The following is a 23,862-nucleotide window of genomic DNA, read 5'->3' on the forward strand; positions in this document are numbered from 1 at the left end:
GACTTTTGTTTGTTGGAAGATTTTTAATCACAGTTTCAATTTCATTACTTGTGATTGGTCTGTTCATATTTTCTACTTCTTCCTGGTTCAGTCTTGGAATGTTATACCTTTCTAAGAATTTGTCCATTTCTTCCAGGTTGTCCATTTTATTGGCATAGAGTTTCTTGTAGTAGTCTCTTATGATGTTTTCTATTTCCGTGGTGTCCTTTGTAACTTCTGCTTTTTCACTTCTAATTTTATTGATTTGAGTCCTCTCCCTCTTTTTCTTGATGAATCTGGCTAATGGTTTATCAATTTTGTTTATCTTCTCAAAGAACCAGCTTTTAGTTTTATTGATCTTTGCTACTGTTTTCTTCGTTTCTATTTCCTTTATTTCTGCTCTGATCTTTATGATTTCTTTCCTTCTGCTAACTTTGGGTTTTGTGGTCTGTATTGCTATAACCTTCCCTCTTAGAACTGCTTTTGCTGCATCCCATAGGTTTTGGATCGTCGTGTTTTCGTTGTCATTTGTCTCCAGATATTTTTTGATTTCCCCTTTGATTTCTTCAGTGATCTCTTGGTTATATAGTAATGTACTGTTTAGCCTCCATGTGTTTATGTTTTTTACCTTTTTTCCCCTGTAATTGATTTCTAATCTCACAGCATTGTGATTGGAAAAGATGCCTGATAGGATTTCAATTTTCATAAATATACCAAGGCTTGATTTGTGACCCAAGATGTGATCTATCCTGGGCTTTCATGCGTGGTGCTGCCTACTGCTTGGCCCTGCTGCCAGCTTCCTCCTCCCCAGTCTTCCCTCAGCCCGCATGCCAGCCAGCTCCGTTATGGTGACCCGCAGTCCCAGCATCGTGATTAGTGATGATGAACCAGGTTATGACCTAGCTTTATTTTGTATACCTAATCATTATGCTGAGGATTTGGAAAAGGTGTTTATTCCTCATGGACTAATTATGGACAGGACCAAATGGCTGGCTCGAGATGTGATGAAGGAGATGGGAGGCCATCACATCGTGGCCCTCTGTGTGCTCAAGGGGGGCTATAAATTCTTTGCTGACCTGCTGGATTACATCAAAGCAATAAACAGAAATAGTGATAGATCTATACCTAGGACTGTAGATTTTATCAGACTGAAGAGCTACTGTAATGACCAGTCAACAGGTCACATAAAAGTAACTGGTGGAGATGATCTCTCAACTTTCACTGGAAAGAATGTCTTGATTGTTGAAGATATAATTGACACTGGCAAAACAATGCAAACCTTGCTTTCCTTGGTCAAGCAGCATAATCCAAAGCTGGTCAAGGTTGCAAGCTTGCTGGTGAAAAGGACCCCTCGAAGTGTTGGATATAGACCAGACCTTGCTGGATTTGAAATTCCAGACAAGTTTGTTGTAGGATATGCCCTTGACTATAATGAATACTTCAGGGATTTGAATCATGTTTGTGTCATTAGCAAAACTGGAAAAGCAAAATACAAAGCCTAAGATGAGAGTTCAAGTTGAGTTTGGAAACATCTGGAGTCCCATTGAAATCACCAGGAAAATGATCAGATGTTCTAGTTCTGTGGCCAGCTGCTTAGTAGAGCTTATTTCATGTATCTTCTAAGGATTTTATCCGTTTTGTATTTTAGAAAGGCCAGTTGCTGCATTCCCTAACTCTTTATTTGCACTAGGAGCCTACAGACTATCAGTTTCCTTTGGGTGGATTGTTGTTTGACGTCTGAATGAAAAATCTCTTAAACCACACCACTACTGAATGAAAATATTGAAATTGTACCTGTAAGAAACATTGACAGAGAAGAATATATTAGTTTTTTAATTGGTATTTTAATTTTTATATATTCAGGAAAGAACAGAAGTGACTGAATATTGTTAATTATACCACTGTGTTTAGAAAAGAAGCAGTCAGTTTCATATCAGTGACAGCATTGAGAGGTATCATTATGTTGGATAAACCATATGTCCTGGAGTTATTTTAGTAGGTTTCAGTAGTATTAACTGTATTTTCCCACTTGTTCAGATTATTTCTGGCAAATCTTTGTCAACAGTTCCTTTTAAATACAGGTAAATAAGTTCTAAAAACCTACCACTTTTTGAAGCCTTCAATGTAAAAATCCTTAAAATAAAGGCTGTCTCTTTAAAAGAAAAAAAGAAAGATGTGATCTATCCTGGAGACTGTTCCGTGTGCACTTGAGAAGAAAGTGTAATCTTCTGTTTTGGGATGGAATGTCCTATAAATATCAATTAAATCTATCTGGTCTATTGTGTCATTTAAAGCTTGTGTTTCCTTATTAATTTCCTGTCTGGATGATCTGTCCATAAAAGTCCCCCACTATTATTGTGTTACTGTCGATTTCCTCTTTTAGAGCTGTTAGCATTTGCCTTATGTATTGATGTGCTCCTATACTGGGTGCATATATATTTATAACTGTTATTTCTTCTTCTTGAATTGATCCCTTGATCATTATATAGTGTCCTTCTTTGTCTCTTGTAATGTTCTTTAAAGTCTATTTTATCTGATATGAGTATTGCTACTCCAGCTTTCTTTTGATTTCCATGGCCTATCTTTTTCCATCCCTTCACTTTCAGTCTGTATGTGTCCCAAGGTCTAAAGTGGGTCTCTTGTAGACAGCATATATAGCAGTCTTGTTTTTATATCCATTCAACCAGCCTGTGTCTTTTGGTTGGAGCATTTAATCCATTCACATTTAAGGTAATTATTGATATGTATGTTCCTATTACCATTTTCTTAATTGATCTGGGTTTGTTTTTGTAGGTCCTTTTCTTCTCTTGTGTTTCCCACTTAGAGAAGGTTTGGTGGTGCTGAATTCTCTTAGCTTTTGCTTGTCTGTAAAGCTTTTGATTTCTCCATCGAATTTGAATGAGATCCTTGCCAGGTAGAGTAATCTTGGTTGTAGATTCTTCCCTTTCATCACTTTAAATATATCATGCCACTCCCTTCTGGCTTGTAAAATTTCTGCTGAGAAATCGGTTATTATTGTTATGGGAGTTCCCTTGTATGTTATTTGTCATTTTTCCTTTGCTAGTTTTAACAATTTTTCTTTGTCTTTAATTTTTGTCAATTTGATTACTATGTGTCTCGGCATGTTTCTCCTTGGGTTTATCCTGCCTGGGACTCTCTGTGCTTCCTGGACTTGGGTGGCTATTTCCTTTCCCATGTTAGAGAAGTTTTCGACTATAATCTTTTCAAATATTTTCTCGGGTCCTTTCTCTCTCTGTCTTCTCTTTCTGGGACCCCTATAATGCAAATGTTGGTGTGTTTAATGTTGTCCCAGAGGTCTCTTAGGCTGTCTTCATTTCTTTTCATTCTTTTTTCTGTTCCACGGCAGTGAATTCCACCATTCTGTCTTCCAGGTCACTATTCTTCTTCCGAGGTCCTGGATCATCTTCACTATCATTATTCTGAATTCTTTTTCTAGAAGGTTGCGTATCTCCACTTCATTTAGTTGTTTTTCTGCGGTTTTATCTTGTTCCTTCATCTGGTACATAGCCCTATGCCTTTTCATTTTGTCTATTTTTCTGTGAATGTAGTTTTTGTTCCACAGGCTGCAGGACTATAGTTCTTCTTGCTTCTGCTGTATGTCCTCTGGTGGATCAGGTTATCTAAGAGGCTTGTGCAAGTTTCCTGATGGGAGAGACTGGTGGTGGGTAGAGCTGGGTGTTGCTCTGGTGCCCAGAGCTCAGTAAAACTTTAATCTGCTTGTCTGCTGATGGGTGGGCCTGAGTTCCCTCCCTATTGGTTGTTTGGCCTGAAGTGACCCAGCACTGGAGGCTACAGGCTCTTTGGTGGGGCTAATGGCAGACTCTGGGAGGGCTCACACCAAGGAATACTTCCCAGAACTTCTGCTGTCAGTGTCCTTGTCCCCGTGGCGAGCCACAGCCAGCTCCTGCCTCTGCAGGAGACCCTCCAACACTAGCAGGTAGGTCTGGTTCAGTCTCCTATGGGGTCACTGCTCCTTCCCCCTGGGTCCTGATGCGCACACTACTTTGTGTGTGCCCTCCAAGAATAGAGTCTCTGTTTCCCTCAGTCCTGTCAAAGTCCTGCAACCTAATCCCACTAGCCTTCAAGTGGTGATTCTCTGGGAACTCCTCCTCCCGTTGCTGGACCCGCAGGTTGGGAAGCCTGACGTGGGGCTCAGAACCTTCACTCCAGTGGGTGAACTTCTGTGGTATAATTGTTCTCCAGTTTGTGAGTCACCCACCCAGAGGTTATGGGATTTGATTTTATTGTGATTGCATCCCTCGTACAGTCTCATTGCAGCTTCTCCTTTGTCTTTGCATGCAGGGTATCTTTTTTGGTGAGTTCCAGTGTCTTCCTGTCAATGATTGTTCAGCAGTTAGTTGTGATTCTGGTGCTCTCACAAGAGGGAGTGAGTGCACGTCCTTCTACTCTGCCATCTTGAGCCACCCCATTATATTTTTGCTTCCTTTTCTCTAAGAAGGAAGGTCCTTATGGAAGGAAGGAAAACATAAATTTCTCTTGATATTTTTCACTGAGTTATAATTTATACACAGAAAAATGTACAAATATAAGTGAATACATTTTCACATATATATACACACTTGAGGAAACCCCATACAAAGATATAGAGCAGGAAAGTGTATCTATACATTAAAAATTAAATATTAAATTTCTCATATCTGTCCCATAAATGTTGCTGCAATTTCAGCTTGTCTCAGGGTTTTCCTAAATATCTTATGTGGGACTGTCAATGATTGTTCAGCAGTTAGTTGTGATTCTGGTGCTCTCACAAGAGGGAGTGAGTGCACGTCCTTCTACTCTGCCATCTTGAGCCACCCCATTATATTTTTGCTTCCTTTTCTCTAAGAAGGAAGGTCCTTATGGAAGGAAGGAAAACATAAATTTCTCTTGATATTTTTCACTGAGTTATAATTTATACACAGAAAAATGTACAAATATAAGTGAATACATTTTCACATATATATACACACTTGAGGAAACCCCATACAAAGATATAGAGCAGGAAAGTGTATCTATACATTAAAAATTAAATATTAAATTTCTCATATCTGTCCCATAAATGTTGCTGCAATTTCAGCTTGTCTCAGGGTTTTCCTAAATATCTTATGTGGGATGTTTATTTTATGCACAGTTAAAGAAAGTCAAACATCAACAAGAAGAGAGATGAGAAAAGCCTTCAGTAGAAAAGGGAGTATCAACGGAGGAGATTAAAAATTCATCAAAACAAATAAGCAAAGTTGAAAAACAGGCTTGAAAGCAATGTAAACAATGAGTCACAAGACAGTCAACCATATTATTGGGCACCCACTGTGTTCTCAGTGCTATAGAAAAAATCTGGGTAGATTAAAGAAATACCACATGAGGTCCTCTAATACCAGTAGCTTAAAAATGAAATTAGTCCAACCAAACAATTTCAAAGATATCCTAAATGGACCCTACAAAAACTAACTTAACTGAATGCCTATCTAGTTCCAGGAACTGTGCAAATGTTTTACATAGATAATCCCTTAACAAGTGTTATCCTTTTTAAAAAAAATTAGTATCTTATTAAATTCTTAAACATTTATAGAGATTAGCAAGTAATTTTTCTCCAAAACAAACTGAAACTCCAAAACCATGACCCAGTGCTCACTTGATGCCCCATTCACTCTGTGCATAGGCTTCTGCTCAGTAGGTAATACATGTCAGTAGCAACTGGGCTCAGCAGCATCTACTGAAAGCTTCCTTTGAACTTCGTATTTGTTGCCTTGCAGGCAATGTACTGATATATGGAAAAGTCAGTGCCATTTATGGAAGTTAGTCTGAAAAGGTAAATAAAAAATGTGCTTGACACTACAATTTAAAAATTCAAAAATGATTAAAAAAACAAGGGGAGAGAGGATTATGCAAAACTTTTTGGGCTTCTTTTTTCCTTGCCATGTAAAAATTAAGTATAAAAAGCCCTATAAAGTTATACTTCCACTTTTTCAAAAGAGGTTACTTACTAAATTTAAGATAAAAAAATCTTCCACAATTGAATTGTTTTACTTATTATGTTCTCTGAAACAACAAAATAGTAAATGTAAAAAAAGAAATTTTCTTCTCTAAAAGGAAATTAAAATGTTCTTAGTTTGCAACCTAGATGTCCTTCAGTAGGCCAATGGACAAATAAACTATGGTACATTCAGACAATGGAATATTATCCCATTATTTCCATTTTTTCCACTAAAAAAGAAGTGAGCTGTTGTCATGAAAAAACATGGAGGAGCCTTAATTTCATATTACTAAATGCAAGGAGCCAGTCTGAAAAGGCTGCATATTGTGTAATTCCAACTATATTACATTCTGGAAAAGGCAAAAATATGGAGACAATAAAAAAGACGAGTGGTTGCCAGGAGTTGTGGGGAGAGATGAACAGGTGGAGCACAGAGCATTTTTAGAGTAGTGAAAATACCCTACATGATACTATAAAGATGAATACATGTCATTATGTTTTTGTCAAAACCTGTAGAATGTACATCAAGAGTGATTACTAATGTAAACAGTAGACTTTGGGTGATTATGATGTGTCAGTGTAGGTTCAGTTGTGACAACTGTACCACTCTGGTGGGGAATACTGATAATGGGGGAGGCTGTGCATGTGTGGGGACAGGGGTCTATGGGAAACCTGTATCTTCTGCTGAGTTTTGCTGTGAACCTAAAACTGCTCTAAAAACATTGTCTTTAAAAAAAAAAAAAAGAGTTCTTTGTTGGAATGTTTTTTCAATTTTCAAAAGCACGCTAAGTAAGGAACTGAAAAACATTAAATGTGGATGTTATAATTATTAAAATATATGCAGATATGCATGTTAAACAGTGGGAATGTATATTTCAGCCAAGCAAGCACACTGGTAGATTAACCAACCATAAAATGAAAGCAGAAGTTGCTTTCAAGTCACAATCTCAATAATCTACTCTCAAATATGTACTTTGGTAAATACTAAACAGCATTTAGTCATCAGTCTGTGTTAAAGTTTTAAATCTATGTTGAGGAGGACTGTGTGTTGGCGTAAACCGTATTCAAAGGCATAACATTCACTGCATACTGATAAAGAAAAGTCCTTGGAATGGATTTTCCAAGTTAAGTTTCTTAGCTACAAGTTTTGTCAAACACTGGCTAGAAAAACTACTTGGAAATAGTGTCTCACAGTTTAGAAATATTAAAATCTAAAGTAGCACCTTATACAAAAATTAACCTAAAGTTGATCTAAATGTAGAACATAAAATTATACAATGTTTAGATCAAAATGTAGGAGAAAATCCTTGGGACTAAGGCTTAGGCAAAAGAATCTCAGACATGACATCAAAGACACAATCCATAAGATTTTTAAAATATCAAGAAACTAAACTTCATCAAAAAGTAAAGTCTTCTGCTCTGTGAAAGACCCAGTTATGAGGATAAAAAGACAAGCCACAGACTGGGAGAAAATATTTGTTAGGTCACATAGCCAACAAAAAGACTTATATCCAGAATATAGACAGAGCTCTCAAAACGTGATAGTAAGAAAACAAAGAATCCAATCATAAAATGGGCAAAGGTTTGAACACTTTACCAAAGAGGATGTGAGAAAGAGGCACATGAAAAGATTCTCAACATTATTATCCATTTAGGGAAATGCAAATTAAAGCTATGATGAAATACCACTATGCACCTAAATTAAAACTACTGAAAATATCAAGTACAGACAAGAATGTGGAGAAACTAGATCTCTCATAGGTGACTTGAACAAGGTGAGTGCAAAATGGCACAGCCACTTCAGGAAACGGTTTGGCAGTGTAATATGAAGCTACATACTCACACCATATGACCCAGCAATCTATTCCTAGGTATTTACATGAGAGAAACAAAAACTTATGTTTGCATAAAACCTGTATGTCAATGTTTATTGCAGCTCTCCTCATAATAAACCCAAACAGGGAACAGCCCAAATGTACTCCAATGTGAGAATGAATAAACAAACTGTGATGCATCCACACAATGGAATACTACTCAGCAATAAAAAAGCAAGCATTGATACACTCAGCATCTTGGATAATCTCAAGGGCATTATGCTGAGTGAAAAAGCCAGTCTCAAAAGGTTACATACCATATGGTTCTATTTATGTGAGTCCCAAAGTGACAGACTTATGGTAATAGAAAACAGATCACTGGCTACCAGGACTGGAGGCAAGGTGTAACTATTAAGAGTAACATAAGGGGGCTTCCCTGGTGCCGCAGTGGTTAAAAACCTGCCTGCCAATGCAGGGGACACAGGTTCGAGCCCTGGTCCCGGAAGATCCCACATGCCATGGAGCAACTAAGCCCATGCGCCACAACTACTGAGCCTGCGCTCTAGAGCCCGTGAGCCACAACTACTGAGTCTACGTGCCACAAATACTGAAGTCCATGCACCTAGAGCCTGTGCTCCGCATCAAGAGAAGCCACTGCAATGAGAAGCCCATGCACCGCAACGAAGAGCAGCCCCGGCTCGCCACAACTAGAGAAAGCCCACGCGCAGCAATGAAGACCCAACACAGCCAAAAATAAAATAAATAAATAAATTTATTTTTTTAAAAAAAGAGGGGGCTTCCCTCGTGGCGCAGTGGTTGAGAGTCCGCCTGCCAATGCAGGGGACACGGGTTCGTGCCCCGGTCCGGGAGGATCCCAAACATGAGGGAATTCCTTTACGGTGATGCAACAGTTCTGTATTCTGATTGTGGAATGTCACACGAATCTATACATGTAATAAAATTTCACAGAATTATAAATCAAGACAAATTTTTTTTTTTTTTGTACGCGGGCCTCTCACTGCTGTGGCCTCTCCCGTTGCGGAGCACAGGCTCCGGACGCGCAGGCTCAGCGGCCATGGCTCACGGGCCCAGCCGCTCCGCGGCATGTGGAATCTTCCCGGACCGGGGCACGAACCCGTGTCCCCTGCATCGGCAGGTGGACTCTCAACCACTGAGCCACCAGGGAAGCCCAAGACAAATTTTTAAAAATAATAAAAGAATGCATGTAAAAGCTGATGAAATCTAAATAAGGTCTGTACCTAAGTTAATAGTATTGTACCAAAGTCACTTCCCTGGTTTTGATAATGTACTATGGTTATGTAAGACATTATTATTGGGGAAAGCTTGGAGGAAGGCAGAGGGAAACCTCTGCACTATTTCTGCAATTTCTTCCAAGTCAAACTATTTAAAAGTAAAACACAATAAAAATATTTCTAAAGAAGTGATCCTCAAAATTCAATGAGCATTAGAATCAGCTATGGAACTTGTTTCTAATACAGATCTACTTGGGTGGCCCCATGTTGTACCTTTTTAAATAGAATCTGCATATGGGGTCCAGGTGATATATATACTAGTGGTCCAGCACATTACAGTTTGAGACCCACTGGACTAAAATAAAGGCAAAGGTATTAGAATGATGATCTCCACAATGATCTCCACCAATGATTTCCATCAACATGTATTGTTCTATTTAATGGCTAATTACTAAAGAAGTCCTACCTACACAGAACCTCATTCACAGACTATCTTACTGAGCCAAGAGGTTCTCATTTATAGACTCAGTGAAAGACAAATGATCTATTTTAAAAACACAAATACCATTATTCATAACACAAATCTGTTATAGCAATACAGAAGTGAAAATGCTGATATTAAAAAAAAACATGTTATTAAAACAAAGGCATGTAGGGAAAACATATTCTCAATAAGAAAAAAGGTCACATTTTTAAATGTCTATAAAAGGTCCTTACCTATGCTTCTAGGTAAAATCACTACTGTTGGCAAACTACACACACATATATAAGCATTAAGGCATTTGATCTAAAAGTTTCTTTTGTTGGAAAATAAAGCATTAAAAGACCAACCTAGACATTACTTCACGTACAACAAAATAAGAATTAAAACCCAAGAATTCTGCCAAGACTTCCTTCAATTATTCCCTCACTAAGTGGCACGACTTTCAAACCCCGGACCCATGGTTTTTGCTTTTACGTTGTGGGGGGGGTCTTTGTGCCAAACACCTGCTAGGCCCCTTTCACCTTTCCTCAGGGAGGATGATTCACAGTTTCCCACTGTCTTCCATCCATCTTATTACCAGGAGAAATGTAGCAATATAACAGAATAAATCAAGTCTTAGAACACCTAAGGCTGCTCATTTCTGAAAGACTGCTGATTTCTATCTTAAACAGTTGCTACAGGCTCCTAAATGCTAGCTTACTTGCTCTCAGCTCTGTGGAAAATTAATTCTTTTGGATGAAGAATTAGTCATTTTCTGATTATGCTCAAATAGTTCAACTGTTTAATAATTATCAAACATAATAATTAGCAAAATCTAGAATGTGGATAGTCTACAATCCAGTTTCTCTAACAAATTGACAATGTGGGGAAAAAGATGGGAGCGGGGGTAAGAACTGATACAGAATGAGAGATTTAAGTGACAAAACCACCAAAGTAATGTGTTAAACTCAATCCAAGTTGGACAAAGAGACTGTTAGAGAAATTTAAATAAAAACTGGGTGTTAGATGATATGCAAAAGGAACTATTAATTCTGTTGGGTACAATAATAGCACAGAAGATATATTTAAAAACAAAAGTCCTTATTACTTCTTCCATTCTACTATTCCTAGTAAGTGCTTCAGGTACGCAAAGATCATCATTTTCCTTTCTAATATCTTTGCCCTAACTCTAACCCATCTCAAGCCCTAGGCAATCACTAATCAACTTTCTGTCTCTATACAGTTGCCTTACTGGATACTTCATATAAATGGAATCATACAATATGTGTACTTTTGTGTCTGACTTCTTTCACTGACTGTAATGCTTTTGAGGTTCATTCATGTGGTACCATGTATCTGTACTTTGTTACTTCTTGTTAACCCAACAGAATTCCATTGTATGAATATACAACATTTTACTTATCCATTCACCAATTGATGGACTCTGGGTTGCTTCTACTTTTTGGCTATTGTAAATAATGCTGCTATGAACATTTACAGGCAAGTCTATACACACCTTCTTGGTACATCACTCATGTGAAGACTTTACAACAAAACCAATATAGCCTCTTCCTAGTACTCAGCGTAATAATTCCTCCCAATTCCCAACAGGCACAAGAAAATAGTTTAAAGCCCTGATTCCTCAAAGTTATTTGAAGTCACTGGCACTTAAAATGATCACATATTCAGGAAAGACCAATAGATATTCAAGAATTATAAGCCACATGTAGACTGTACCAAACAGAGCTTCAGACACAAACTGATTATCCAAGAAACATTTTGATTATAATTAAAACAGCTCAAGGACCATAAGATTCTGCTTTCCCATTAAGCCATTTTTCTTCAACTACAGATCAATGGGTTAGTATAAATATTAAATATACAATAAATATAATGAATAATATAATTAAACATATTTAAGACAAGATACAAAGTAACAATCATTGAACAGACTAACATACCTAACAAAGGAAGAGGTAGTTGGTGTAATGGAAACACAGCATAACTGCATTTAACTTACATACTAGCTTCCTACCTAAACCCAGAAAAGATGAGATTCCCCCATAAGTACTGCTTATACAACAAAGTGTAGTTCCAAACTGTACTTTTCTTTTTTTTTTTTTCTTTTTTTGCTGTACGGGGTCCTCTCACTGTTGTGGCCTCTCCGGTTGCGGAGCACAAGCTCTGGACGCGCAGGCTCAGCAGCCATGGCTCACGGGCCCAGCCGCTCCGCGGCATGTGGGATCTTCCCGGACCCGGGCACGAACCCGTGTCCCCTGCATCGGCAGGCGGACTCTCAACCACTGCTCCACCAGGGAAGCCCCCAAACTGTACTTTTATACTCACACATAAAACTGCATAAATGTATTCTGTATTTTTCTTATATATTTAAAATTTTCATTTGGAGAAAAAAAATTATCAAGAGTTTAAATATATAAATAGAATAGATATTAATGTTATCTTACAGAAAACAGTTTGAGAATAGTGATTTAGGAAAATGATCAAAAAGGAATGCAAATATAACAAAAATCCTTTAACATTTCTAATCAGTAGGTTACTTTAAAAAGCCACTTAAAGTGGGAAATCAAAAGTTCAAGTAAACCTTAGGCATTTTAACTTAAAATATACAGATAAATTAATTCATTGATGTAGAGTGAAATGTTTGTATTTGCAGCTGTACCCACTGACTAAATTTTCACCTTGTACTTCTTGTATAATTAGCACATAAAGGCTTGCCTTCCACTTCTAACATTTTTTTTTTTTTTTCCGTGTGCCCTGCATTGGCAGGCGGATTCTTAACCACTGCGCCACCAAGGAAGCTCAACTTCTAACTTTTTAAATTAAGCCAAGGATTTCAAGACACCTGCAAGCAATTCGAACGCAAATTCCTTGATTTTAGCATTTTATTTCATTCTTTCAGTGTCTCATTCACATATAATTCAATAATACATTTTGGGGGGAGGGGCAGGGTAGCTGGCTCACCAAAGATTCTTTCTGAAGTATTTAACTTCGCTTTTATAGAACTCTCTTAATGAATTCAAATCATGTGTTTATAATATTTAGGTTAATTACATTATTACAATAAGTAACTGTAAAAACAGACCTTAACAGGTTAGGAAACAGTCAAAACAAATTTTTGATAAAATATAACAAGAGGCATGTACAGGCAATCTAGAAAGTAGCTTACCGCTTTGGGGGTTCATTGTGCCAGGACAGCCATTCGGCATGTTTTACTAAGGGAATGGAAATCTTACTTGACCCAGTGACTGAGCTGACTAAAATTTAAGAGCTTCTACAGAATTACTAGACATAAGATTCCTGGAAAACTCTGATCCATTCAGTGACAAATCTTTTAAGAAATTGTGACTCAAAACTCAATTTAGTTAGTTCATCCAAACACCTGCAGTCCAAGCAAAAATCACACCACCTGTCTCTTAGTTTCCGCTGAATTTTATAAGACAGAGAGTAAAAAATTAGAACACTATGGGTCAGATCAAACATGTCAGAAATGGTACTAATTTTTCTCTCAATAATAATAATAATAATAATACTCTTAGAATAATAATCTAAGAGTAGTGAGATATAAATACATAAGTATAACTCTCCAGAAACTATCATTTTCAACCTTCTGTAGAAATAATCCCTTTTATCCAAGGAAGAATGACCTAAAACAATTTCTCTTTCCACTCCCTCCCTCTTTCTTATTGAAGTATAGTTGACCCACAATGCTTCAGGCGTACAGCAAAGTGACTCAGCCATACACACCACACACGTTATTCTTCAGATTCCCCTCCACTACAGGCCACCACAAGACACTGAATATTGTTCTCTGTGCTACACAGCAGGTCCCTGCAGTCCATCTATTTTATACAGAGCAGTTTGTATCTGTTAATCCCAAATTTCCAATTTATCCCTCCCCCAGAAACAATTCATTCCTATTAATTAAATGCTTTCATGACTATTTTCAATCCCCAAGTAAATAAAATAATTTAGTAAAGGGAAGTAAAAAATCTATTAAAAATCTTATTTGTGCCATCATAACTAAAAAATCACAACGAAATTGAAAACCAAATAATATTTATTGACAAAGAATATTGACAGAGATAAAGATCTCTGTGAAAGAGCTGGCCTTCCTATTTCCTGAATTATCTTTAGGTATTTCTTTCTTTATTGCAAGCACATAATGGTATACTAAGCAAAGAGATCCCAGTTTACATACTCTACTTTTCATACAATGACATTAATGTTCCAATGGCTTACTTTAAATGGTCACAATTCTGACTAGTGATTAGTTCAGATTAGTGAATTCTGATTAGTGAATGAAAGCTCACTGAGTCCAGGCAATTTTACTCTCTGGTTTAGTGCTATATCCTGAAGGATCCAGAATATTTTGGGCACAAAGAAGGTGCTTAATAAAATATTGTTGAATGAATGAATTCTCTCTTTCATATAGATACACACACACACACACACACACACACACACACACACACACACATATAGAGTCAGGTCCTCAAATGTTTTCCCAATTAAAAAAAAAAATCCTAATTTCTTAGAAACACACTAGGATAGGACATTTGATATATTTGGCATGAAATGACAGTTTCCTTTCACCATTTGACCCTGATTCTCAGAAAACAAGGAAAACTTGTACAAGGAATAAATTATTCCCAATTGTACTAAAATCTGATTGTCTTTAAAGCAATGTATAAAAATAATCAAACAACCACTAGGATTCCTAACATCTATAGCCCATTAAAACAGTTTTCTCTTCCTCCTCCCGTCTAATATAAAGTCATTTACCTTTTACTAATATTTTCTTAACATTGTTAGTCAACTCTTCCAAAGAAATTATTTTATATATATTCTCCTGCAATCATCGGCAAGTAAGAATGTACTTTATATCTCTGTTTGTGAAAAAGGTGAAATTATAGATTAATTAAAATGAGCTCCCTTAATGGAGTAATCATACAGAGTTAAAGGTTATGATACATGAGAAAGAACTCTGAACCACGAGGTAAAGAAACACTGGTTTCCCACACACACACTCCCATACAACAAGCATTTATTCAGCACCTACGCTGGCTTTGGGTACAGAAAAAAATACATCAGTTCCTGTACTCAAAAAATTAAGTTTGTTATTGTACCATTTTACTCAACTACACATAAAAAGTCCCAAATGTTACCTTGCTCTTCCTTTCTCTTTAGGTGTTTTCGGTTTGATCAATCAATGAGCACTGCTAAAGCACCCATTAATAACATCAACAGTGCAATCTATTAAGATACAATGGGCGAGAAGCTATGTATGCATTACAGTTAATTCTTAACAGCAACCTTGTGAGTAGCTGTTATCTGTATTTTACAGCATAAGGAACAAATCCCCAAGAGGAGAATTAACCTGTCCTCAGTCACAGTGAGTGAACAGCAGATCTAGGTTTTAACCCAGGGTAGTTCATTTCCAAGCCCATCTCCTTTCTCCCATGCCCTTCTATTGCTCAGTCTCCTACTGTGTGCATCCAGCTCTGACGAAACAACAATCGGAGATCTTAAAGTTCTATTTGGGGCTTCCCTGGTGGCACAGTGGTTGAGAGTCCGCCTGCCGATGCAGGGGACGCGGGTTCGCGCCCCGGTCTGGGAAGATCCCACATGCCACGGAGCGGCTGGGCCCGTGAGTCGTGAGAGGCCCGCGTACTGGGGAAAAAAAAAAAAAAAAAAAAAAAAAAAAAAAAAGTTCTATTTGGAGTGACAGATTGGAAAGAAAAAAACCAACATTGTGTGAACCTATCCAATAAATACAATTTATTGTTACCTTCTCGGGGACAACATCTGAAAGAAGCACTGACTCACCTGAAGAAAACCATAAGACGTGTATGCTAAAGACCAATTCATCAGAACCATGCCTTTGTGCTGTATAAAACCACAGTCCTTTCAAATAAAGGAAATCACCCACATTCTAAAAAGTAACTTTTGTGTCATCTGCCTGATTTAAGCAACCCAGAATACTATTCCAGGCCCTCCCAACTACCACATGTTTCATTTCCACAGAAAGGTAGCTAATGTAGTGTAGAAATACTGTAAAATCCATTGCAACTCTTCCTCCTGAGAAACAACAGAAGGAAATGACAAAGAAATATACAGTAGTCTCATTTATATAAACTTTCCCTGAGGAAATAGGTGGAACTAGAAACAAAGGCAAATATAACATGCCAAGTACTGGTGGTCAATACAGCACAAAGTCTTAGCAAACATTTTGTTCAAAAATAGCTCTTAGAATATCAAAGCCATTAACAACTTTTTTTTAACACAAGAATTCTGGTATAATAGGTGTGGTCCTGTTGTTATAAATGCCAAGATAAAAGAGCTAAAATAATAACAACACATTCACTTTTTGATCCTAAAATAAAAACTAATTGGATATATTTATTGCAGTGATCTCACAAAAAGATCATTACATTCTCCTTTTTGTCCCCCAAATTTCATAAGCACCGTTCCCATGTTATTTTTACATTTAGGAAAACTATAAAAGTAAAAAAAATAAAAACTAGAAAAGATAAAGAATGTTATTTATATTTTATCTCAAAAGCAAAACTAAATCCTTTTTCTATTTCTCTTTGATAGACTATTGCATATTTTAATGAATTAGATGAGATATCTTTTAATGTATTGATATCCGCCCTTCAAGAAATGACAGGTAACTTTGACCAACAACCTTTTTTCCAATTCACTATGAAAACTGGTAAATCATCTTTATGTGATTCCACAAGAGTAATTCTCAAACAAAAAACCAAGAAACGCTCAATCAAATGTAACCAGTCATCAATTTAATACTCCAGCCAATTTGTTTGTTTGTTTGTTTAAACAACAGTTTTACATTGTTTTCCAAAGAGTTTCTCTTTGGGGGGAAAAAAAAGAGCTTGGTAGGTACATTTTTTACAAAGTGAAAACTGTTAACAAACAAGTTACCTTGACAAATAGAATTATCAGGGACTTTCCATATGACTTGAGAGTTCAATGACATAATTGACAATAGGATGAAGTTCAAAAAAAAAAAAAAAAAAGGAAAGGGGGGAAAGAGACTCATTACCAGGGACAGCATTGTGGGAAGGTTGAAACTGTGGGGTTTAGAAAAAATGAGTTTCTAGTTGTACATCTCCATATATATATAGACTAACCACTGCAATCTGTCTTTGTACAAGTAACTCTCCTCTTTCTTTTGACAAGGTTAATGAGTGATAAGAAGGCATCCACACAATCCATTTAAGTCATAACTATATAACTCCAAGATTCTGCAGAAAATACCCAAATTTAATTCTAAAGATTAATGCATAATCATTTCAAACATGAACATGGAATGTAATTATGCTCTTAATGTTGAATGTATAATGACTTTGTGTTAAATAATTCTATTACCTTAGTTTTTCCTATTCCATCTGATTCAGTAATTTGCTTTCTAAACAACATATGCTTAGTGGGAGTAAACAAGACACCAGAGAAGTACATTCTCCTCTTCCTTATTAATGGCATCATTAAATCTGCTTATTTATAGACTCAACTATCTGACCTCATGGCCTACATGGATAAATGGATTTGTTTAGTTTTTAATCCTCAGTGTGTGTTTAGCAGCAATTAACCAGAGGGAGATAACAATCTTTTTGATCTTTAAGATAAAATATGATATTGCATTTTTTGTTATTTTGACTTATGTGAACCTTAAGTATGATAAGGTTTCTTTGTGAGTGAAACTGGAAAAATATAAATCTCACGTATTTATTTCCATGGGAAAACTAAATTTGAATTATGCAAGTCAGATTTCTACAAGGTATTTAGAAACATAGCCCTTGTTAAAAAAAAAAAAAATATATATATATATATAACCACTTTGATTCTATCAAACAAATTATTTTCCAGATTTAAGATATATTTTATAATAGCAAGTTGATTTATAATTTGAAACATGTAAAATCCTTCCTAGGTACAAATAATTGTTACTTCTTCTCTACTCTCAAAGGTTTTTATAATCTTATCACTTTTAAGAAGACTTCTTTAAATACTAAACATGTTATAAGTAATACTTTTATGCACTGTTGGTGGAAAGGTAAATTGGTGCAGCCACTATGGAAAACAGTATGGATCTTCCTCATAAAATTCAAAATAGAACTACCATATGATTCTAGCATCCCACTTCTGGGTATATATACAAAGGAAACAAAAAGAGGATAGCAAAGAGATATCTGCACTTGCATGTTCATTTAAACATTATTCACAATAGCTAAGATAATGGAAACAACCTAAATTTCTATCAACGGATGAATGGATAAAGAAGATGTGACACAGATATATATATATATATATATATGTATTTATAGATATAACCTATTATATATATATAACGGAATACAATTCAGCTAGGAGAAAAAGGGAAATCCTGTCATTTGTGACTACATGACTGGACCTTGAGGGCATTATGCTAAGTGAAATAAATCAGACAGAGAAAGACAAATACTGTATGATACCATTTACATGTGGAATCTAAAACAGCTGAACTCAGAGAAACAGACACTGGTGTTAACCATGGCTAAGAAGTAGAGAAAACAGGAGATGTTGGTCAAAGAGTACAAACTTCCAGTTATAAGATGAATAAGTTCTGGAAATCTAATGTACAACATGGTGACTATAGCCAATAATAATCTATTATATACTTGAAAGGTTTTAAGAGAGTAGATCTTAAATGTTCTCACCATAAAGAAAAGAAATGGCAATTATGTGATGTGATGGAGGTGTTAGTTAAAGCTATGGTGGTAATCATTTTGCAATAAATAAGTGTATCAAATCAACATGCTGTACACCTTAAACTTACACAATGTTGTATGTCAATTATATCTCAATAAAGCTGGAAAAAAACAGTTTCCACCACAAGACAATGCTAGCTCACATTTTTCTTCATCTTATTATTTTTTTAAGTCACCAAATCTCCACAGATATTCTACCCCCAAATTTTAGCATATACAAAAAGACTCATTTTCACATTTCATCTAAGATTATATAATTCCAGGCATCTATTTAAGGGATGAGGTTAGTATGGCCTTTATTTTATTTTAATCTTTTTTAACATCTTTATTGGGGTGAGTATGGCCTTTAAAAAGACAATAGGGCTTCCCTGGTGGCGCAGTGGTTGAGAATCTGCCTGCTAATGCAGGGGACACGGGTTCGAGCCCTGGTCTGGGAGGATCCCACATGCCGCGGAGCAACTAAGCCCGTGAGCCACAACTACTGAGCCTGCGCGTCTGGAGCCTGTGCTCCGCAACAAGAGAGGCCGTGATACTGAGAGGCCTGCACACCGCGATGAAGAGTGGCCCCCGCTTGCCGCAACTAGAGAAAGCCCTCGCACAGAAACGAAGACCCAACACAGCAAAAATAAATAAATTAATTAATAAACTCCTACCCCCAACATCTTCTAAAAAAAAAAAAAAGAGAATAAATATTTTCAAAGGAAAATATTAGACCATTTTTAAAAGCAGATGATTAGAAAATGTGAAATTATTTTAAAAGTTTTACAAATCATATTTTCACATTTTTACAAAAGAACTCTACTCTAAGTGAAGTGATGAGTTAATTTGTGTTCTTTGGTTAGTTAAGCAAGCAAGGTTATATGTAATCAAGCACCAGCTAAGTCAGAATTTCCACTAGCAACTTTCTTATTCACATTACACGCTGACAGAGTTAATATTACATTCAGGGTCTGCTCTAAGAGTAATGTGTTAACCACTGGGTTTTTTGCGTGTGCTTTTTTTTAATTCAGGTAAATTTTACTAAATGCTATTTTTACTCACTACCTAAAGGGTTGTTAATACAGAGAGGTCCCATGCCAGGACGGTATAAGGGAAAGAGCCCAAATCTAGGGATCAAAATGCTTCATTCTAGTTTGAATTCTCTGTTAAGTAACTTCACACCTCTGAATCTCAGCTTTCTTGTTTACTGATGTTGAATGAAGAAAACATCCAAAGTCTGCTTTATAGGGTTCTTGTGAGTATTAAAAAAGAAAGTGATTAGTACTTTGTAAAAGTGAAAACCCTAGATAAGTATAATTATCATACTGCTTACCGAAATGTTCATGATAATTTGAAGAAATTTTACCACATCTTAAAGCTCGAAAGTTATCAAGAACAGAAATGAACAGCAGTAATTAATTTTATATATACATGGAGTTTAATGAATTATTATATTAAAATTTTTTTCTTCTCCAACAAGCATAAGTCACATCATTGCCCATACATTTAAATGTATCAAGGAAAATAAATTAGGTAATTTACTCTCCAAAACATCAATTCAAAAACCCATAAAATCTTCAGCCTTTTCTATAAAAATTCTGATGGTTCTCACACACGTTAAACATTTTTGAATAAGAGTTCAAAGGAAAATATTAGACCATTTTTAAAAGCAGATGATTAGAAAATGTGAAATTATTACAAAAGTTTTACAAATCATATATACTTACAATTCTTTCAGAAAGTCTCTATGAAACAGTACTGCTCCTTTGACTATTTACACTTAGAGAATGTTAAACCGACTTTCCTGTCCTGTTACTGACTCTTCTGTTTATCATGTGTGTTAAGTGCCAGGCACTCCTTACCTCTGGCAAATATGTAAAAGGAGGAATTCACTGGTCTTACAAAATCATTCCGGGAACGATCATGTAACATTTTCACAGGTCCTTTTTCTGAAGAGAATGTGTTTTGCACAGTAGTTTTAAAAGTAACTCCTTACCAAGCAATTTTAAAACCGGAGAATTCAACGTTTTTGTCTCCTTTATAAAGTTATAAATGCTTGCAGATTCTCAACATATGTAATTTTTTTTTAAATTTAAGCAACATCTTACTAGATAATTTAATCATTAGATGGTAGTGTTAAGAAACACATCCATATAATAGTAAAGAAAAAATTATTTGTAGATAGTGTGAAGAAAGCTGGGTATATAAAAATCAGATTCAGAGAAAAGATCAGTCATTTAATTTTGTAAAAAGGAAAAAGAAACAGGTAAATTCCCTGCAGATGCTCCAATTAGTTCAAGACAAGCACTATTTTCTACATGGAAACCCCGATATAGTCAATGGAAGCTGATACTTGAGTTACACGGCTTCACCCCACTAATCCAGAACAATATGAGCCCTGATGTGAATGAAGTGTAATCTGAAAGGGTAAATTTTATAGTCAGTCCTTTTTTAAATCAAAGTTCATCTTTGCAACAATTCAAATTTTTCTAGGATATTCAAAATCAAATACAGATTATTCCAATAAAAACAACAGACAGAAACTTTGATCCAAAATTACATGTCCCATTATTTTCACTAATAGAAGCATTATTTCTTCTTCCATATGTGCAATATTGAATCTCATGCAGCTGTAGCCTAAAATAAAACTAAGAACTTCCACTGGGAAGTTCTGGGACTTCCTTTCGGGTTTAGATGAGACTCAGTGGTCTCTTATAGCACTCTAGATATTTTTCACCAACATCCCTCTCCACAACAAAACCTCTTTAAAAGAGTAACTGTAGTTTCCATCTCTATTTTCTTACCTTGTATCCACTCAGAATTCCACACCCATCTGGCTGCCATCCCCTAACCCCACTAAGATAAGGCTGTCCTATGCTTTTATTATCACCAGTGATGCTCATATTTTGGTGGATATTGAAGAAGAGGCCTCTTCTCCATTCTTATCTCGCTTGACTTCTTTGTAGTATTCTAAATATCTAATACTGTCAATCCTGAAATCTTTGCCTGGAAGCAGATTCCTACATATCATACATTCCAGTTTGCCAAGACAGTCCCGATTTGCCTTTGTTGTCCCAGCTTTAGTATTTAAAATCCAAATCCCACTCCACCCTCCTTTCACTCTCAAAGGTGTCCCTGGCTGCACAATCAATTGCATGGTCACCCTACCTGGGTACTGCTACCCATTTTCTTTACATCTCCCAGTCGCTATCTAATTAGGCATCCCAAACTTGACAATGCCAAAAGTGAAATCTTTGTCTCTCCTCCCTTAGTCTCTCCCATCTCAATAAATAGCCCCACTCAAGCCAAAAACCTAAGAATTAAACTCGAGTCCTCTCTTTCCCTCATTGCCCACATTTAGTCTGAAATAGATGCTGAATCCATACACTCAATCTCCACTACAACCATCCCAGGTCCACCCACCACCCCCTCCCACCGGCAACGCCACTACAGTCTCCCTGCCTCTGCACTCACGCCGCAATCCAATAATCTCTTCCAAAAACTTCCACGGTGATCATTTTAAAACATAAACTATCAACTCATTCCCTGTTTTAAATCCTCCAAAGGCTTCCTACGGCTCTAAGAACGAATCCCAAAAGCCTCATCCTTGAATGAAGCCCAACAAGACTGGCCCTCTCAGACTCTCACAGCGCTTTCATAGCCCCCTGTGCCCCAGCAGGCTTAGCTTTCTTGTAGGCCTATTATCCATAAGCCTTCCCAGTCTTAACAGCCTTGCCTTTGCTGTTCCCAAGACCTGGGATGCTTTTCCCTTTGAACTTTCCTCATCACTGAGATCTCAGCTTGTTGTAAAGACTTTCAAGGATCTCATCTACAGTAGCAAAGCAATTGCTATCACATCACCCTATTTTAATTCTCTTCAAAACACATATCACTGTTATTTTTCTTTGTATGTTTTGTTGGTCTGGCTGTCCCCCACAAAACCAGCTCCCTTCAGAATCTAAATTCTGACAAGAGATACCTTGTCAGTCTTTTCACTGCAGGACATCTCCCAGCCTCCCACTGACACTCAGGCCCAGGCAGGGCTGTGTTCTCAGAGCAGGAGGGTCCCCCCTGCCAGCACCTCTGCCAACAAGGCCCTTCAGCTCCTGCAACAGAGACCGTACACACTAGGGCTCCTCCACCAGCCACTGTCCCAGTAGTTCAGTCTAGGAGGAAAGAAGAAGAGTTTCGGGGATTGAGCTCCACTAGTTTAGATGCACAACTAAAAGCAAAGTAAGAGATGTGCAGGTGGGAAATGTGGGTCAGGCCTCCATCTGTGGAAAGTTCTCCTGTTGCACTGCTCCTGAGGTGAGGCCTGTTGAGAACAAAGCTTGCCTCATGCACTTTTCATATTTTATGGGGTAAAGTTATGATAACTTTTATTCCTTTTTTAGTTTAGGTACATAATCACAGCATCACTCCCCTGTCCTACAATCCAAGCAAAGTGTTACTTTTGCTAAATGTGGGGCAGTCTATCAAGATAGAGCTGACCACCTAGGCTGATTCCCAGCCTAGTCACTAAGTGGCTGTGTGATCCAGGGCAAGTTACTTATCCTCACTCTATCTTAGATCTTCATCTGTGAAATGGGGTGGTAGTAATGTGTACTCAGGGGTAATATAGAGAAAGTCCTCAGCACAGTGCCTGCAGCATTGAAATAGCAAACACTTATTGAGATTTCTAGTGTCCCAAAGAGAACATAAGCAGACCTTTGTAGTAAACAATTTAGAAAGTAATCCTATTCAATTCCCCCTTCAAAAAAGGGGTAAGTCAGTTCAAAATTTTTTAATTTATAAGTTAGTAGTCAATTTAAACTTAAAGATACATACAAATATATATATATATATATATATATATATCCCTTAAAAAATATATATATATTTTTTTTAAGGGATTCTGAGTGAGTCACATGCAAAAGTTTTGAGATTTTTCATGAAGGCTTTTCCTAGACCAACTTTTTTAGTGTGGCTTCCTCTTGGAAAATAATTAATAATTAAACATTAGTTGAAGAATTAAATATTATTTTCCTTGACTGCCAGGATATTGGGTTATGAGCTCTACAAAGACATCATCACCACAAAGTATGGACAGGAGCTGCAGGACTCCTATTTATTTAGCAACCACTCCACTTTTGTGTATTTTCAGCTTTGTGCCTTATTTAGAAACCTAAATACTGTTTGTCCTGGGTGGTGCTGCCAGTGTCTCTGCCAGGCTAAGTGGAAATCCAAAGGCAGGGTAAGCAAAGACATAGTGGAGATGCTGTGTTTTCAAGAAGATACGTTGTCACCTTGTGAGGTCTCTGGGCAAGGGGTAAATATAATTCCCAGTTAATAATGTGTTCTTCCACTTCGTCAAACACTAGAACAGATGCCCCTTAAGAATATCTTGCCTGTGATGTGCATATTTTCCCCTTGGTGTTTCTTTCATCTTGGGAGAATTTTAAATACACATACACCCCTCCAGAATTTCACCAGCAGTGAGTAATATGTTCTCCTCTGTAATATTCTGAACTTCATAATGTTGCATTTTAATTGTAAAAGTAATTTTCACGACTTTAAAATCAGAAACATGAAAACAAGATTCAACACCTTA

General features: G+C 36.7%; 2 protein-coding genes across 6 annotated transcripts in view; one reads left to right on the plus strand and one right to left on the minus strand.

Annotated features, from left to right (window-relative positions):
• COBLL1 (cordon-bleu WH2 repeat protein like 1) overlaps positions 1–23,862 on the minus strand; it is a 166,534-nt gene that overhangs the window by 84,024 nt on the left and 58,648 nt on the right. The gene's annotated exons all lie outside the window — the stretch shown is intronic.
• Positions 825–1,674, plus strand: LOC112064559 (hypoxanthine-guanine phosphoribosyltransferase-like). The gene has a single exon (XM_055088240.1). It carries the CDS (start codon positions 825–827, stop codon positions 1,479–1,481), a length of 657 nt encoding a protein of 218 aa, XP_054944215.1. The 3' UTR covers positions 1,482–1,674.

This window comes from Physeter macrocephalus, chromosome 2 (assembly GCF_002837175.3).
Source record: "Physeter macrocephalus isolate SW-GA chromosome 2, ASM283717v5, whole genome shotgun sequence".
NCBI lineage: Eukaryota > Metazoa > Chordata > Mammalia > Artiodactyla > Physeteridae > Physeter > Physeter macrocephalus.

Bases quoted from the DNA above. Each gene is read 5' to 3' on its own strand.
- LOC112064559 (XM_055088240.1), top strand. From the start codon at position 825: ATGGTGACCCGCAGTCCCAGCATCGTGATTAGTGATGATGAACCAGGT.